General features: G+C 57.7%; 2 protein-coding genes across 4 annotated transcripts; both read left to right on the top strand.

Annotated features, from left to right (window-relative positions):
- Window positions 1–749: 749 nt before the first annotated feature.
- Window positions 750–10,963, top strand: LOC135885168 (peptidyl-prolyl cis-trans isomerase FKBP8-like). The gene is made up of 8 exons (XM_065412815.1): window positions 750–1,023; window positions 2,225–2,394; window positions 5,757–5,845; window positions 7,218–7,435; window positions 7,645–7,817; window positions 8,463–8,540; window positions 8,996–9,109; window positions 10,877–10,963. Exons 1-8 carry the CDS (start codon window positions 750–752, stop codon window positions 10,961–10,963), a joined length of 1,203 nt encoding a protein of 400 aa, XP_065268887.1.
- A 734-nt stretch (window positions 10,964–11,697) lies between these two features.
- Window positions 11,698–14,336, top strand: SERF2 (small EDRK-rich factor 2). 3 transcript variants are annotated; one of them, XM_065412181.1, is made up of 3 exons: window positions 11,698–11,760; window positions 13,001–13,109; window positions 13,956–14,336. In XM_065412181.1, the coding sequence occupies exons 1-3, from the start codon at window positions 11,754–11,756 to the stop codon at window positions 14,017–14,019; spliced, it is 180 nt and encodes a 59-aa protein (XP_065268253.1). In that variant the 5' UTR covers window positions 11,698–11,753; the 3' UTR covers window positions 14,020–14,336. The 3 variants fall into 3 exon arrangements, with proteins under 3 accessions (XP_065268253.1, XP_065268254.1, XP_065268255.1); XM_065412182.1 differs by having other exon boundaries at window positions 12,782–13,109; XM_065412183.1 differs by having other exon boundaries at window positions 12,778–13,109.
- Window positions 14,337–15,082: the final 746 nt, after the last annotated feature.

Below are 15,082 nucleotides of genomic sequence, written 5' to 3'. Positions count from 1 at the left end.
CCATGGCCGGGCGGGGCCGGGGCCGGGGCCGGGAGGGGCGGGGCGGGGCTGGTTTGGACCGGGAGGGGCCGGGCTGGGCGGGGTCAGGATGGGCGGGGCCATGGCTGGGCGGGGGGGGCCTAGCGGAGAGGGGCGGGGCCAGGGCTGGGCGGGGGCGGGGCCAGGGCTGGGGCAGTCGCCCGCCGGGGCTATTTTTGCGGCAGCCCGAGCCAATCTCCTAATCGTATTAGCAGCGTCCCGCACTGTGCAATCCCGGCCCGCTACACCCCCCCCCCCCCGGGCCGCCTCCTGCCGCGGCCCCTGTACATTGACGGCCCAGAGGGGCCGGGCCAGGATCGGGCCCCGGACACACAGCAGGAGCCCGCCCGGCGGGTGGGTAGCCGGGCTCTGGGCCAGTGTCCGCGCCCCGCACCTGGGCACCCTGCGGCCGAGCCCGGCTCCCCCCGTGCAGAGGCTCAGCGAGGGGCAGCTCCCGGGAGCCCTGGCCAGGCAGATCCGGGCTTAGCGCAGCCAGGCCCTGGGATGCGGGGGGCTTATGCTAATCAGCCTGGCAAAGGCAGTGATGGCATTAGAGCCGAGGCAGGGCAGTCGCTGCCCAGACACCCCAGCTGCAGCCTCTCCTGGTCGCTGGCTGGGAAGAGCCCCTGTGAGAGCTGGGCTGTGAGTCTGCCGGGGCTGGCCTGGGACTTGCGGGGGGCGCCTGTGGGAGACCACCCCTCTCCCAGGGCCAGACCCAGGAGCCTCTGGAGATGTCGCAGGTGGGGAAGGAGGAAGCAGAGGAGAGCCAGCGTGCCAACCAGCCAGCATCAGCTGAGCCAGCAGCGAGCTACGCAGCCCAGGAGCTGGAGGGGAGCCCTTGTCTGGGGAGGGTGGTCAAGTTCCTCCTGCCCCATACTACAGTTGAAGCCCCCCTGCCCCAGGAGGAGGAGCAACAATTCTACCAGGGGCTGGAGCGCCTGCTGGGGCCAAAGCAAGGCCGCTTCGGGGAGCTGTTCGCTGCCGCTGGCTGGGCAGATGTCACAGGTGAGTCAGCAGGACTGGGGGAGGGAAGGTAGGAAGGGGTGACTGGAAAACAAGACCCCAGAGCCACTTTTGCGGAAGCTCCCATCTGCCCCCCACCCTCTCTGCTGCACAACCCCTGAATTACTCTTGAGAGCAAGGCCGAGAGCTGACGGGCTCCCGGAGCACCCACACTGGCATTGTCACTACCACATTTCGCTTGGCTGCCCCCTGGCTGGCACTGGATTGCAATGCAGCATGGGGGCACGGCCCTGCTGGATGGTGGGTCTCTGGCTGGCCAGCTGTGCCTGGCACAGTGCCATGTGGCTAGCCAGCCTGGGGCAGCATGGCATGGATGAGCCTTCTGCTGGGTGCACAGACCCCAAGTGTTGAGCATGGGGCATTTCTGGCCCCTTCAGAGCTGCTGAGTGGCACGCTGGGCAGAGGGGGTGTGGCCCTGAACTCCAGCAGCTGAACTTCAATGGCACTGGCCGGTTTCTAGGCCACAGAATTGCTGCCAAGAGAAACGTGCATGTAAAACAGTGCAGGCTGGTGGGCAGGGCAAGGGGCTGGGACTCAGGAGAACTGGATTCTAGTCCTGGCTGAGCCGCTGGGTGACCTTGGGCAAGTTGCTTCCTCACAGCCTGGCTCTGCCTGGTGTAAACAGACTGTGGACTCTGGGGCAGGGTCCATCGCTCCTATGCCTGGGCAGCGCCCGGCCCTGCGGGGCACTGATCTCAATGCTACCGTAATACACCTAATAAAGCATAGCTGCCCTTAGGGAAGTGCAGTCACCTCCTTGAGGTTCCCCCTCGCTGACCAATGCTGCAGAGCCAAGAGCGGAAGCACTAAAACAAGGGGTCTAATATGAAGGAGGGATAGCTCAGTGGTTTGAGCATTGGCCTGCTAAACCCAGGGTTGTGAGTTCAATCCTTGAGGGGGCCACTTAAGGATCTGGGGCAAAATCAGTACTTGGTCCTGCTAGTGAAGGCAGGAGGCTGGATTTGATGACCTTTCAGGGTCCCTTCCAGTTCCATGAGATAGGTATATCTCCTCAAATTCATATTCAAGGAGCCCCCTGAGGGGAGGGGGAATGAGAGCGAGGAGTGCCCCAGCTGGAGAGGGAAGAACGGGTCCCTCTCTGCCCAGGGGAGTCCCACAGGTACTGTGGCAGGGGCTCCTGCTCCCCTGGACTGATTCCCCTCTCCCTGTTTGCTTCCCCAAGAGGACAGATTCCTGAGGAAGTTGTTGGTGAGAGAAGGCCAAGGAGAGGCCAGCAGACCCCAGCCAGGCCAGGAGGTGACTGTGAAGCTGCTGGGAGTCCTGGAGGATGGAAGCCTGGTGGAGAAGGACCCGAAGCTGACTTTCATCCTGGAGCAGGGGGACGTCATACAGGTCTGGTCTCCTCCTGCACCCTAAGGACAGAGTCACCATCGAGGCTGGATGGTTTGGTGCCCCTGGAGGTTGGCATTTGCCAGTTTTTAAATGCCCGACTCCAGCCATAGGCATCAGTGGCCATGTTCTTCTGATCCCATCTTGCTGTTGCAAAGAAATAGACTGTGTAAAACCCACACACCACATTTGTGCTCCCCCTACCAGCTGTGCAAGGCAGTAACAAAACCCCTTCCTGGCTGTGCTGGCCCCTTACAGAGCTGGGGCATAAACAGGGAGGCAAATAAACTCCTGGTGGTAATTCCCAGCTCCTGGGTTCAGCCCATGGGAAGGGCTGACTGGCTGGAAAGCTGCCCAGGGGGCCAGTCCAGCCAATGAGAATCACAGATCCACAGGGTACCAAGGGACCATCTGCAAGAGTCATCCAGTCTAATCCCCTGCCAAGTGCAGGATTTGTTGTCTAAAAATCCTTCCTGGGCCCTTCCAGTCCCTGAGCTCAGCGCGCCCACAGGCGTGTAACCCAGGCATTTATGGTGCATGCCTAAGTGTCAACTGAAGTAGCAGCCAACTGCAGGCTCTAGAATCCTATTAAAACGCACACACGTCTGCGATGGTAGTAACTGAACCCGGGAAGGAGGGAGCGAGAGGGCTGTGGAGTTGCACAGGATCCAGCCTCACACAGTGGCTTGCAGGCCTCACCAAGGCCCTGTTCTTGTGATCACTTGCTAAAAGCTGACGGAAGGGATGAAAATGGAGCCAGACCCTGCCCCACCTAGATGCAAGATGTACTGGGATGCCCAGAGGGGATGCGCACTTTGGGGTGGCTCTTGCTTCCTACCAGCAGCCCTATGGTAAATGCGAGAGAGCCACAAGGCAAAGTCCCAACAGCTGCTCCTCGGGGTGCCCCTGCCCTGTGGGCTCCCTGGATTGGGAGTCCCCCTCAGGCACAGGGACTGACTGCCTTTTGGGGTTTGCTGCAGATCCAAGCACGTTACTGGTGTATAACACATGCCATAACAATGGGAGGGCTGACTCATCTGCCCCCCAGGCCGGGTTAATGCCATGGGTCCCCGGTCACAGTTTGGGGTACAATTCAAACTAGTCCGAGGTTCTCTCCTCACTTGTCCTGTAACCCTGAGGGCCTTAAAACACTCTGCTGCTGTAGCTGCCTGTCTGGACTCTCCCAGCCAGCAGACAAGCCCGCACCGGGTGTCTGTGCCTTGAGCAGCCCTGGCTCAGCAACTCTGACTCCAGCAGCTGGTTTGTTACACCCCAGCCACACTCAGGTCTCCACCAGCCTTGGTGACTGTTCACCAAGTGACCCCAGTCCTGAATTTCCCCAAAACTGTCTGCCCTGAAGCGTCCAACCCTCTCCTGGAACGTTCAGAGGAGTAGTAAGCTCCATTGCTCCTTTAAAGAGACAAAAACACAACTCCAGTTAAGGCAACAAGCTGCTAACGATTACTTCACTTCAAACCCAGCACAGGGCTGGTTTAGATTAAAAGTAAAGTACATTTATTAACAAAAGAGAGATGTTTTATGTGAGTTCAAGTACAAGGGATAAAGCCAAAGTGATTACAAGCAGATTCAAGTAAAATACATTTTCTGGTGGCCTAGACTTAACTCAACCAGCTACAGCCTTGGGTCAAGGTAGATTTCTTACTAATCTTTTTCTTTCCAGCCATGGCCAACTGTCCCTCAGTCACCTTCCACAGAAGTACAAGGGGCTGGTTTCCCTTGGCTTCCTAGGTGAAAGACCCTTGCCTAGGCAGCTTTTTCACCTATATTCAGTTCCTAGAGACTCCAACCCCCTTGGCTGAAGGACCCGTCTTTCTCAGCTTGCAGCGTGCTGGCCCCTTGTGTCTGGCCAGTGATGGATGCCAAGATGGCTTCTTTTCTCTCCCCAAACTCACTGTTTTGTCCCCAGACTCAGATGACCCCAAGCTGGTCTTCCCTGCTGTGTACTTCCCATCCCCTTGAGCCGTATAGAACTGGGGCTTCCATTGTTTTTGGTCACACCTTGTTTGACGTCATTGGGAGACAGCCTGTTTTCCCTTTGTTTGGTCACAGACTATAAAGCAGAATATCTGTGAGCATCCACAGTTCCTCATACAGTGTTAATAGAGATACCTTACAAAGATGGTAATCACCAGTGTGTCATCAGCTTTCATACTCGATACACGTGTATAACACCGTAATATTGTACACAATCCACTGATTCAACTACTTACGCCCTGGCTCTAGAGTCCCGTAAACCACTGACGCATTCTCAGATCAGAGGTCATGCTGGTTCCTTCCCTGCCCGCTGGTGATAGTTGCCTTCTTACCTCCTCCCCTTGGTAGCCAGATGGCTCTATTGACCTTAGATTATAAATGCACCTTCATTCTCCCTGCCTGACGCCAAGGCTGGTCAGCCAAGCAAATACACTGCAGTGTCTAGGGCAGACTGGGCCTGTGCATGGCTGAGAACACAAGTCTAGCACATACGTAACTGTTCGTACACCCCCAAGACAGACATCACACAAGAATATTAATGAGCAATGAGCTATTCATTTCCTAGTGATAGCTCACATGCCACCTTTGGGGATATACATGACAAGCAAGTGAGGTGTAGTGACAAGTGTTGCTGCCAGACCCCCCAGGGGTCTCTGGCTTACACCCTGCTTGCACACCTATTCTGCGGCACTGCTGCTCCCGCCCCCCACGCTGCTTGTGGCTCAGCCAACACCTCGAAGCCTGTGAGGACAGCTACAGAAAATGATTCTTGCCAAGAAGCCCCTCTGGGTCCAGCTAGAATCTACATCCCTTGGGGCAAGGTGGGGGCAGGGGAAGTAGATGAGACTTCCCATCCCATCCTGACCCCAGGGTTCCTCAGAGGAGAGAGACTCCCAGTTTCACATCTCTGCCCAGAGGCGAGTCCCCAGTCAGGGGGAAGAGAACCCCACATCCATCCCAAGCCCTGCTATTGGTGCAGGGCCCAGCAGCTCAGCTGCAATTCAGAACCTGATCTGACCCTTCCACCCTTCTCTACCACACCCCCTCGCTGTTCCACCCACGTATCCGCAGCAGGAAGGGAACAGATGCCACAAGAATGGGGCCCTGTGGGGCAGATTCCTCCCCTGACTCTGGCATGCAACAGCAACGGAGAGGAGTAGAGACCCTAGAACGCCCAGCACCAGGAGCCAGTCACTTCCCTCCAATGCCAGGAGGCAGATGGTGGAACTCAGCATAGGCACTGCTGAGCTCTAACTTCTCTGCAGCATGCCATGTCAAACACGCTGGGCCAAGGGGAGTCTCCATGCAGTGCAATGGGTGCATGTCTTGGGGCAGGAATAAACCACTCTACTCTGTCCCCCTCTCTACAGGCTCTGGAGCTCGGTGTCCAGTCCATGCAGCTAGGAGAGGTGTCCTTCCTGCTCACCAGCTTCCTGTATGCTTACGGTCACCTGGGCAGGTAGGCTGTGGTTGATCCTCTCCCTGCTCTGGGCTTAGAGCTGCAAGGTGCTGCCCACCCCTCACTGTTCCTTTGGCAAAAGGAACGAAGAGTAATCCAGGCGCTGGTTGCCTGGAGGGGTCCTGTCGTCCTGGCCCAGCTGTCCCTAGTAAAATCACAGCTATCCGCACTGTTTGTGATTCCGGGGTTCCAGAAGCCAAGGGGCTCTGCACCCTGACTCCCAGAAGGCAGGAGCCCAGGGAAGGGAGTACTGGGTGTGACGATGAGGTTCTGGCGGAACCCAACTGAGTGCCAACTCAGGACAAATCGCTCAAACAGGGCAGTTACAGCCCAAGGCTGGGGTTTTTCCACCTCTAAGGCAAACCAAACCAGCCAGACTAAGAGGACTTCGGTCTCCCCCACTGGCTAACCGCAAGTCTCACAAGCAATTTCCTTAGACACTCCAGTTTCCCAGTATCACCACCAGTGCCTCTCGTTATGGGGACAAATGGTTATGAAAACCAATACCCCAGTAAAAGAAAAAAAAGGTTCTCTCGATCCCAAAGGACCAAGCCCCAGACCCAGGTCAATATACAAATCAGATCTTACCCACAAATCACGCTGTTGCCAATCCTTTAGAATCTAAAATCTAAAGGTTTATTGATAAAAGAAAAGATAGAGATGAGAGTTAGAATTGGTTAAATGGAATCAATTACATACAGTAATGGCAAAGTTCTTGGTTCAGGCTTGCAGCAGTGATAGAATAAACTGCAGGTTCAAATTAAGTCTCTGGAATACATCCCCCGCTGGGATGGGTCATTCAGTCCTTTGTTCAAAGCTTCAGTTTGTAGCAAAGTCCCTCCAGAGGCAACAAGCAGGATTGAAGACAAAATGGAGATGAGGCATCAGCCTTATATAGTCTTTTCCAGGTGTAAGAACACCTCTTTGTTCTTACTGTGGAAAATTACAGCAAAATGGAGCCTGGAGTCACATGGGCCAGTCCCTGCATACTTTGCTGAGTCTGAAGGCATATTGGCCTTCTCTCAATGGGTCCATTGTATAGCTGATGGTCCTTAATGGGCCATCAAGCAGGCTAGGCAGAGCTAATCCCAGCTTGTCTGGAATGTCACCCAGAAGCATAGCATAAGTTTGCCATACAGACAGTATAGAGCCAATATTCATAACTTCAACTACAAAACTGATACACACATATAGACAGCATAATCATAACCAGTAAACCATAACCTTGTCTTAGACACCCCATTTGACCCCCTTTATACAAGATTTGGGTGCCACTACAGGACCTTGGTTGCAACAATGATCTATATGGTCCCAGTTTATGTCAATAACGTCACACTGGGGAAAGGCAAAAAATCTCACTTCCTCCCTCCAGGGACCCTGATATCCCATCGGATGCCTCATTACTGTATGAGGTGACCCTGCTGCAGATCCGGGACAGCCCCGATCTGGGGCTCCTGCCACCCTCTGCGCGAATCGGCCTCAGCAAGCAGAAGAGGGAGCGAGGGAACTTCCACTTTGAGCGGGAGGAGTACCAGCGGGCCATGCGATCCTACCAGCTGGCCCTGGGCATCCTGGACTCACCTGGTGCAGGTAAAATAAGAGGCCACCTGGGCTTGGGGCACATGAGTTGAGTGGAGGGGAAACTGGGGGCTTCACCCTAAGAGGGTCTGGGATTAGCAGGGAGAGAGTCCGAGATAAGAGGCTGGCACACGACTGGGGTTGCACGTTCTCCTGTGTGAGCTGCAGAACACACTTGTCCCAGCTGGCTTTGACCGCCTTGTTGTTGGGCTCGTTCCCAGTCCCTCCAAGCCCCGAGGAGGAAGAGGAGCTGCAAGAGCATCAAGTGAAATGTCTGAATAACTGTGCGGCTGCCCAGCTGAAGCTGCAGCTGTTTGAGGAGGTGTTGGCATCATGCAATGCAGTGCTGCACATCGACCCCGACAACGTGAAGGCTCTCTACAGGAAAGGCAAGGTACAGCCCAGCACCCACATCAAGGGAACCCAGCAGACTGGGCACAGACCCGGGGAGGAGGGAAACGGCTGGTAGGAGATGGAGGGGAGGGAGACTAGAAGCATTGGATCTGCAGGTTCCAGGATGAGATCTCACCAGTCAGGCCCTCTTTCTCCAACTGCTCTGAGTCTGGGTTGGAGACCGTTACACCAGCGGTTCTCAAACCTTTGTATTGGTGACCCCTTTCACCAAGCAAGCCTCTGAATGCAACCCACCTTATACGTTAAAAACACTTCTTTATATTTAACACTGTTATAAATGCAGGCGGCGAAGCGGGCCTTGGCGGTGGAGGCTGACAGCTCACGGCCGCCGGAGGGGTCACAAACCCCAGTTTGAGCACCCCTGCCTTACCCCAAAGGGACTGTATGAGAAAGCAAAGTCAGAGCTAGAGAGAAGGGGGCAGGGGGAGAATGGGCAGCAGGAGAGAAGGAAGAGGAGCCAAGAGGAAAGTACTGGGAGTTAGTAACCAAATGGCTCTTCCTCTGGGTGTATCTGAGGCTCTCTCCATGTGAGCCCTTCCCCCTTATCACTGCGTCCCATCCCCCATAGCTCTATGCCTCCTGATCGGTTTCCCTTCTTTTCTTTACCGTCGCCTCGGTCTCACAGCTGCTGTCAGAACGAGGAGAGGACCAGGAAGCCATGAATATCCTAAAGAGAGCCCTCCAGCTAGAGCCCACCACAAAGGTAAAGAGCAGAGCAACGGCCCCCCTCCAGGGGCTAATTCCTGAATTATCCACTCTCCCTGGAGCGGATGGGCAGCGAGGACCCTCCCTCCTGGCTCCAAGGGGAGAGCTCACCTTGCACTGCCGGCAAGCAGCACATTTACAGGGGTAGCCAGTATCCTGCTTATTTCACGCAGGGATCCCAAAGTGCTTTAGCCAGGTGTTACGGGCCCAGGGGGCAGTGACCTACCCAAGGTCATACAGGTCAGTGGCAGAACAGGAAAGAGAGGCCAGGAGCCCTGACTAACCAGGAGTGAACTCAACCAGATTCCCACTAAAGCTGCTGCCATATAAAAGGGTTGAGAGGCAGGAGGAATGACAGTTGCAGGACAAAAAGCCCCCTCCCCGTGCTCCAGAAGGAAGCAGGTGGAGCCCTCCAGGGTTAACGACCTGCTGTCCTCTCTTGGTCTCTTCCAGGCAATCCACGCTGAGCTCTCAAAGCTAGCGAAGCGTCAGAAAGGGCAGCCGGAACGCCCTGCCCCCACAGGCGTGGACGGCCTGGTGCAGCCAGCAGCGCGCCAGAGCGCATGGGTATGTAGGCGTGGCCCAACCAGGGTGCTGGTGCTGCTCCTGCTCTGGCACAAGAACTCTGCCTCCCCATTACTGCCCCTGGTCGCAGTTACGCCTGTGTCTGCAGCCAAAGCCTGATCACCTCGGGCCCTGCCTTGCCCAGCCTGCCTGCCTAGCTGTGACGCCTGTCATCCTGGCCCAAGGCCCTGAGTTTTACCAGAGTGATTCATTCCCAGCTGGAAGGCTCAGGTAGAGGCTATGTCACCTCTTCTTGGGTGGAGACACTTCCCCTGTTGCCCATGAACAGGAGAGCATGGTCTACACATGGGGGGCGCCTGCTGGTTTGTGTATGTGAACAGAAAGCTGGCGGGTGGATGCTAGCACTGCGGAAAGGAGCCGTGGGGCCTCTTATAATTCCCTATGCTCTCCCCAGGGCAGACGCTGATGGTGCAGAACCCAGGTCTTCATTGTTGGGGGACTGGGAGGGAGGTGGTGTCTGATCCAGCGGCAAGAGGCCAGGGCCTGGGTAGAGGAACCCAGGACCTCGCTGCTCCACCAGGTTCCAGCTCAGGGCCCATCAAATGGTAGTTAAAAAATGTGCGGCATACACCTGCTCCCTGGGCCACTTCCTATCCTGGCTTCCTCTGCTGGTGCCCTCTTACGTTCTCCCTGGAGTCCTCTCAGGTCCCCTCCGGAGGGTGTTCCTCTCTCCATCATAGCTCATCGATGCCATCCATCCTCTGCGGTGGCTTGGCAGCAGGGCCTGGGCCAAACCACCCGGGGCCCAGCAGCTTCTCGGCAGGAGCCTGCAACACACAACTGCCCCCCAGACTGAGCTGAGCTGCCCCCTTTGAGCTCAGCCTCCACCGAGAGCATGTCCGGCAGGGGCAGCTGGGCAGAACTGTCTGGGCCCAGGGCTGGTCCTTAGCCCTTATCAATGTGGGGCTTGCACACCCCATCGCACCCATTCACAAGGTCCCTGCCTAGCTAGGGCCCATGCAGACACTCCCAGCCCCATCTGGCATTGTGCAGGGATGGGCTGGAAGGCTGCAGAGACTCACACCTTCTTGTCAACTGCCTGTGATGGGCCACTCTCTTACCACTTCAGAGGTTATTTTTCCTCCCTTGGTATCCTGCTGTTCATTGATTTATCTCACTAGACTGACCTCACACTTGGTAAAGCAACCCCCATCCTTTCATGTATTTATACCTGCGCCTGTATTTTTCACTCCGTGCATCTGATGAAGTGGGCTCTAGCCCACGAAAGCTTATGCCCAAATAAATGTTAGTCTCTAAGGTGCCACAAGGACTCCTCCTTGTTTTAACCCAGCAATGAAACCCAGAAACTAAGACAGGAACAAGCAGCCTGGCTGGCAGTCGGGTTGTGGGGAGGGAGATGAATCAGAGCCTTCCTTGGCCCGCCCCTATCATCTCAAAGCTCTTGACACACACTCTCTCCCTACGAGGCAGGTCAGCATCACTGTCCCTGAATCACAAGTAGTGAGACCACAGCCCACTCAGATGACCTGTGGAGTCAGAAATGGAAAGAGAACCTCCATCTCCTAGGTACAGGGGCTGCGCTCTCCTCCAAAGACAACAGGCTTGGTGAGCCCTGCCCATGGCCAGCCTGCACATGGCATGGCCCCAGGCTGCCTTGTGGGGTTCTTGCCATGCAGGGGGCTGTTGTGAAGCTCATTCTCTCCATCTCTCTCTCTCCTCTTGCAGATGGACCCCAATGGCCCACAGCCATTTAAGGACACTAGCTGAGTTGCCTCCTGTTTTTTCCAGGTCACCCCCTGGAAGCTGCTTTTTGGTGCTGTGGCCGTGGCTCTGGGCAGCACGGTGACCTCCATCTTCCTGACAACACGGAGCTGAGACTAGCCAAGGACACAAGGGATGCAGGGGGTTTACAGCCCCTCCCACAGCAAAGGGGGGGGCAGGGAGGTGTCATCCCATCAACTCCTCCTGTGCGAGCCCTGGGGTGTCCAGCACAGGACACAGGCCACGTTCCCAGTGAAGCCAGGATCACCAGCTGACAGGACTTTAGCAGTGACCTGTGTGTCTGTAAATAAAGGTGGCTGTTGTTTAGCCAGCGCCCTGCAGCCAGGCCTGATCTCAGCGCGGGGATTGGGGCATGCAGAGGGCTGCACCCCGGGCCTCATCCCACACCCCCAAGCGCCTGGACCTCAACCCAGCACCCCCACAACCCCCAACCCAGCACCCCCAGAGCACCTGGACCTCCCCCACAACCACCAACACAGCACCCCCAGAGCACCTGGACCTCCCCCACAACCCCCAACCCAGCACCCCCAGAGTGCCTGGACCTCCCCCCCAACCCAGCACCCCCAGAGCACCTGGACCTCAACCCAGCACCCCCCCAACCCAGCACCCCCAGAGTGCCTGGACCTCCCCCCCAACCCAGCACCCCCAGAGCACCTGGAGCTCACCCTCACCCCCCCGAGCGCCTGGCCTTCAACCCCGCCCCTTTCTGTAGCCAATCATAAATCCGACTCCCAAGTCCGCCCCTCACTGCGTTGAGCCAATGAGGAGCCTCCAGTGGGCGGGGTCGATGTGGTGGTTGGGCAGCTTGAGGTCTCGCTGACGCGGAGCGGCCCTGGGTGGGGCCCGGGACGTGGCCGCCGAGCGGACGCAGCCGAGCGGAGCCATGACCCGTAGGTGCCGGGCGGCCCCGGCCCGGCCCGGCCCTGCCGGGGCTGTGGGGGCGGGGCAGCCCGGGGGGCGGGGCTTATGGGGAGGGGCGGGAGTCTGGGGATCAGGGGAGCCCAGAGGGTTATGTGGGGAGCAGGGGGGTGTGGGGCTGGGCTGCCCGGGGGAGTGGGGGGAAGGTTTCCAGGGATCAGGGGAGCCCAGAGGGTTATGTGGGGAGCAGGGGGGTGTGGGACTGGGCTGCCCACGGCTGTCTGTGGGGAGTGGGGGGAGTCTGGGGGGGAGGTTTCTGGGGATCAGGGGAGCCCAGGGGGTTATGTGGGGAGCAGGGGTGTGGGGGGCTGGGCTGCCCAGGGCTGTCTGTGGGGAGTGGGGGGAGTCTGGGGGGGAGGTTTCTGGGGATCAGGGGAGCCCAGGGGGTTATGTGGGGAGCAGGGGTGTGGGGGGCTGGGCTGCCCAGGGCTGTCTGTGGGGAGTGGCAGGAGAGATTTCCGGGGATCAGGGGAGCCCAGAGGGTTATGTGGGGAGCAGGGAGGGTGGGAGTAGGCAGCCCCACTTGTGAGAGCAGGGCTGGCTCTAGGCACCAGCAAAGCAAGCAGCTGCTTAGGGCAGCAAAAAACCTAGAGCCGGCCCTGTGTGAGAGCCGGAGGCTGTGGCCTGGGGGGGGTCCAAGGAGTCAGCCTCTCAGTGCTGGCTGAAAGGTTGCTTAAAGAGCCTGGGTTTTGCATCCCGGCCCGTTGGAAGCAGCTCCAGCTCCAGCTCCCTCTGCTAGTGGGCTGGCAGCGCCAGTGCCACAGCGCGGTAGGGCTTCTAGGTGGAGCACTTCACGCACCTGCCCAAGTTACTGTTCTCAGCACACCTGCTCCAGCGGCTGCTGCCTCGGCTGTTGAGTGAACCGGGCTCTTCAAGGCACACACCCAGCTGCCCCGCCCTGAACAGCCCTTCCCTGGGGCTCCATGGGGACTGCCCGCTTAGAGTGCAGTGCTGCTGCCCCTTGGATACTGACAAGTTTGTTCTTCAAGACAGGTGGTCAAGTGACCCTTCTCTGAACTGACAGCTGTGCCAGTAACCCAGCCTGAGCGCTGGCACCGGGGGACCTCCCAGTAACCTCTCATCTCAGGCTTGTGCTCCTTGCTTCCAGAAGTACCTCAGACGGGAGGGCAGCTGGTGTCTGATGGGGCTGGGTCTTGGGGCCTTCTCTCATCCAGGGTGCAGCGAGTCAGTCTTCTGCTGGTGTCGTTGCAGGCGGTAACCAGCGTGAACTGGCCCGTCAGAAGCACATGAAGAAGCAGACTGACTCGGGCAAGGGGAAGCGGCGCGATGACGGCCTGTCGGCAGCTGCCCGGAAGCAGAGGTAACTTTCCATGATGAGAGGAAGAGGCAAGAGGCTGGCTTTGTTCTCTCCAGGTTCCTGATTGGGGCTGCAGCCCCATGCTCCCTGCAGCAACTCCACCTGCCAGAGCTGGTTCTGGAGGGCTCCTAGGAAGCAGGGTCTTGGCTCCCTTCTAAGAGAGGTTCATGCTCAAAGGGCCCTGGGCCCCTGCATGCTGTGTCAGTCCATGGTCTAGCCATGGAAGTACCATCCTCTGCTGGGAACCAGGGCTAGCCTGGGGGGGTCACAGTCCAGCATTCTCACCTGCAGTGTGTAGAGAGCTGGGCCCTGGGCAGACCGTCCTGCCATTCAGCTTTCTCTGAAATAACAATGAATGAGTGTCCTGCCTCCCCCTTTTCTCATTTCTCCTCTCTCCTGCACTGTCTTCTCTTCTCTGGGATGCTGTCTCTTTCATCAGTCCGATTGCTCTGGCATGCTCAGTAACCTGCTCTCCCTGTCCTCCAGCAGCATGTACCCACCACCTGGGTGCCCCAGCAGAGGCCTCGTCCCATGTTTCTTCTTACTGCTTTGAGAAGACCCTGTTGTATCTCCACCTCCCTCAAGTAGTTGTGTCCTGTTCTCCCCCCCACCCCAAATCCATCCATCCACCCACCCACGGTTTCCAAATTCAATTCTCCTGAATCTGAAGTTTGGGGGCCCTGGATCTGCCACTCCTGCTCTGGCCAGTAGCTCCCTCATGTGCTGAAATCCTGCCTCCAGAAACTAGTACTTTTGCTACCAGAAAACCTGAGGTGCTTTCCCTGCTCCTAGCAGCCACAGCTGCTCTCTCCTGGCCCACCAGCTAACAGGCTCCTTTTCTCCCAATAGAGACTCTGAGATAATGCAGCAGAAGCAGAAAAAGGCCAGTGAGAAGAAGGAGCAACCGAAATAACGTGTGGGGAACTTGGTCTGGCCCAGGAGAAGTGAGGCAGCATCCCTGCCCTTCACCTTTGCGCTTGCCCTGCCCGCCTCTCCAGCCCACCACAGCCTTCTGGCCCTCTTGCTGGTAGAATGCAAAGCGTGTAGCCCCGCCGGGATTGTCCGCGCCTGATGTATGTTCTCCCCACTCTCTACAATGTGCAGACAGTGTTGGCCCAGAGGGGCTGGCCTGGGGCTGCATAGCCAAGCAGCTGCAGGAGCCCCTCACCCTTCTTATTCACATCCAAGTGGACCCACTTCCACGTATTAAAGTAGCTTTTGGATTCCTCAGGGGTGCTGGATTATTTGTAGGTGTTTGTGACCCCGCAGAGCCTCCCCCTGGAAGTGCCATTCCCTCCCTGCTCCTGAGGGGCTGCGTAGGGAGCTGCTTGCCTCATACAGGGGAGCTGGAAGGGCCCGAGCCCTCCCAAGCTGAAAGCATGGCCCTGGATCTAGCTCGCACCAAGGCAGGGCTTAGAGGAATCTATCACAGGAAGGGCAGGGGAAGCCACAGGCTACATCCTTAAAGGCCAATGTACTGACAGTGCCAGAGGCTGACCCAACTCTCTCCTCCCCCTCCCCCAGAGCTGTCAACAGGCAGTGATGCTGCTTCTTTGGCACCCAGTGGTCAAAGCTGGGTCCCAGCCCAGAGAAATGGGGGAGGCAGTGGTGGAGCCAGGGGAGAGGGTGCAGAGCAGGCTTGATATATATATATATTTTGGGGGGTAGGGGGGGTATGTGCCTGAGAGGCAGCAGGCTCAGACCACCTCTCCCCTTGCTGGCTGCTTCCCTGGGCATGGACCCTAGGCCAGGCTGACCCCAGCCCTCTGGGGTGGAGCAAGCTGGCTGGTGCCAGGCGCTCATGGAGGAGGTGGCACCACATCCCAGGTCAGGCATGAGCAGGGAAGCAGCAGTTGAGGTCCTACTGCCCCAAGCACTCAAAGGCAGGGGGGCCAGGTGTAGGCCCAGGAAGGAGAAAGAAGGAGGCCTATGGTCGGGTGAGCTGAGAGCCCCCCATCACTTACAGGGGGAGGGGA

The sequence above is a fragment of the Emys orbicularis genome, chromosome 10 (assembly GCF_028017835.1).
Source record: "Emys orbicularis isolate rEmyOrb1 chromosome 10, rEmyOrb1.hap1, whole genome shotgun sequence".
In the NCBI taxonomy this organism is placed as follows: domain Eukaryota; kingdom Metazoa; phylum Chordata; order Testudines; family Emydidae; genus Emys; species Emys orbicularis.
This window is presented reverse-complemented; position numbering and strand designations above follow the sequence as displayed.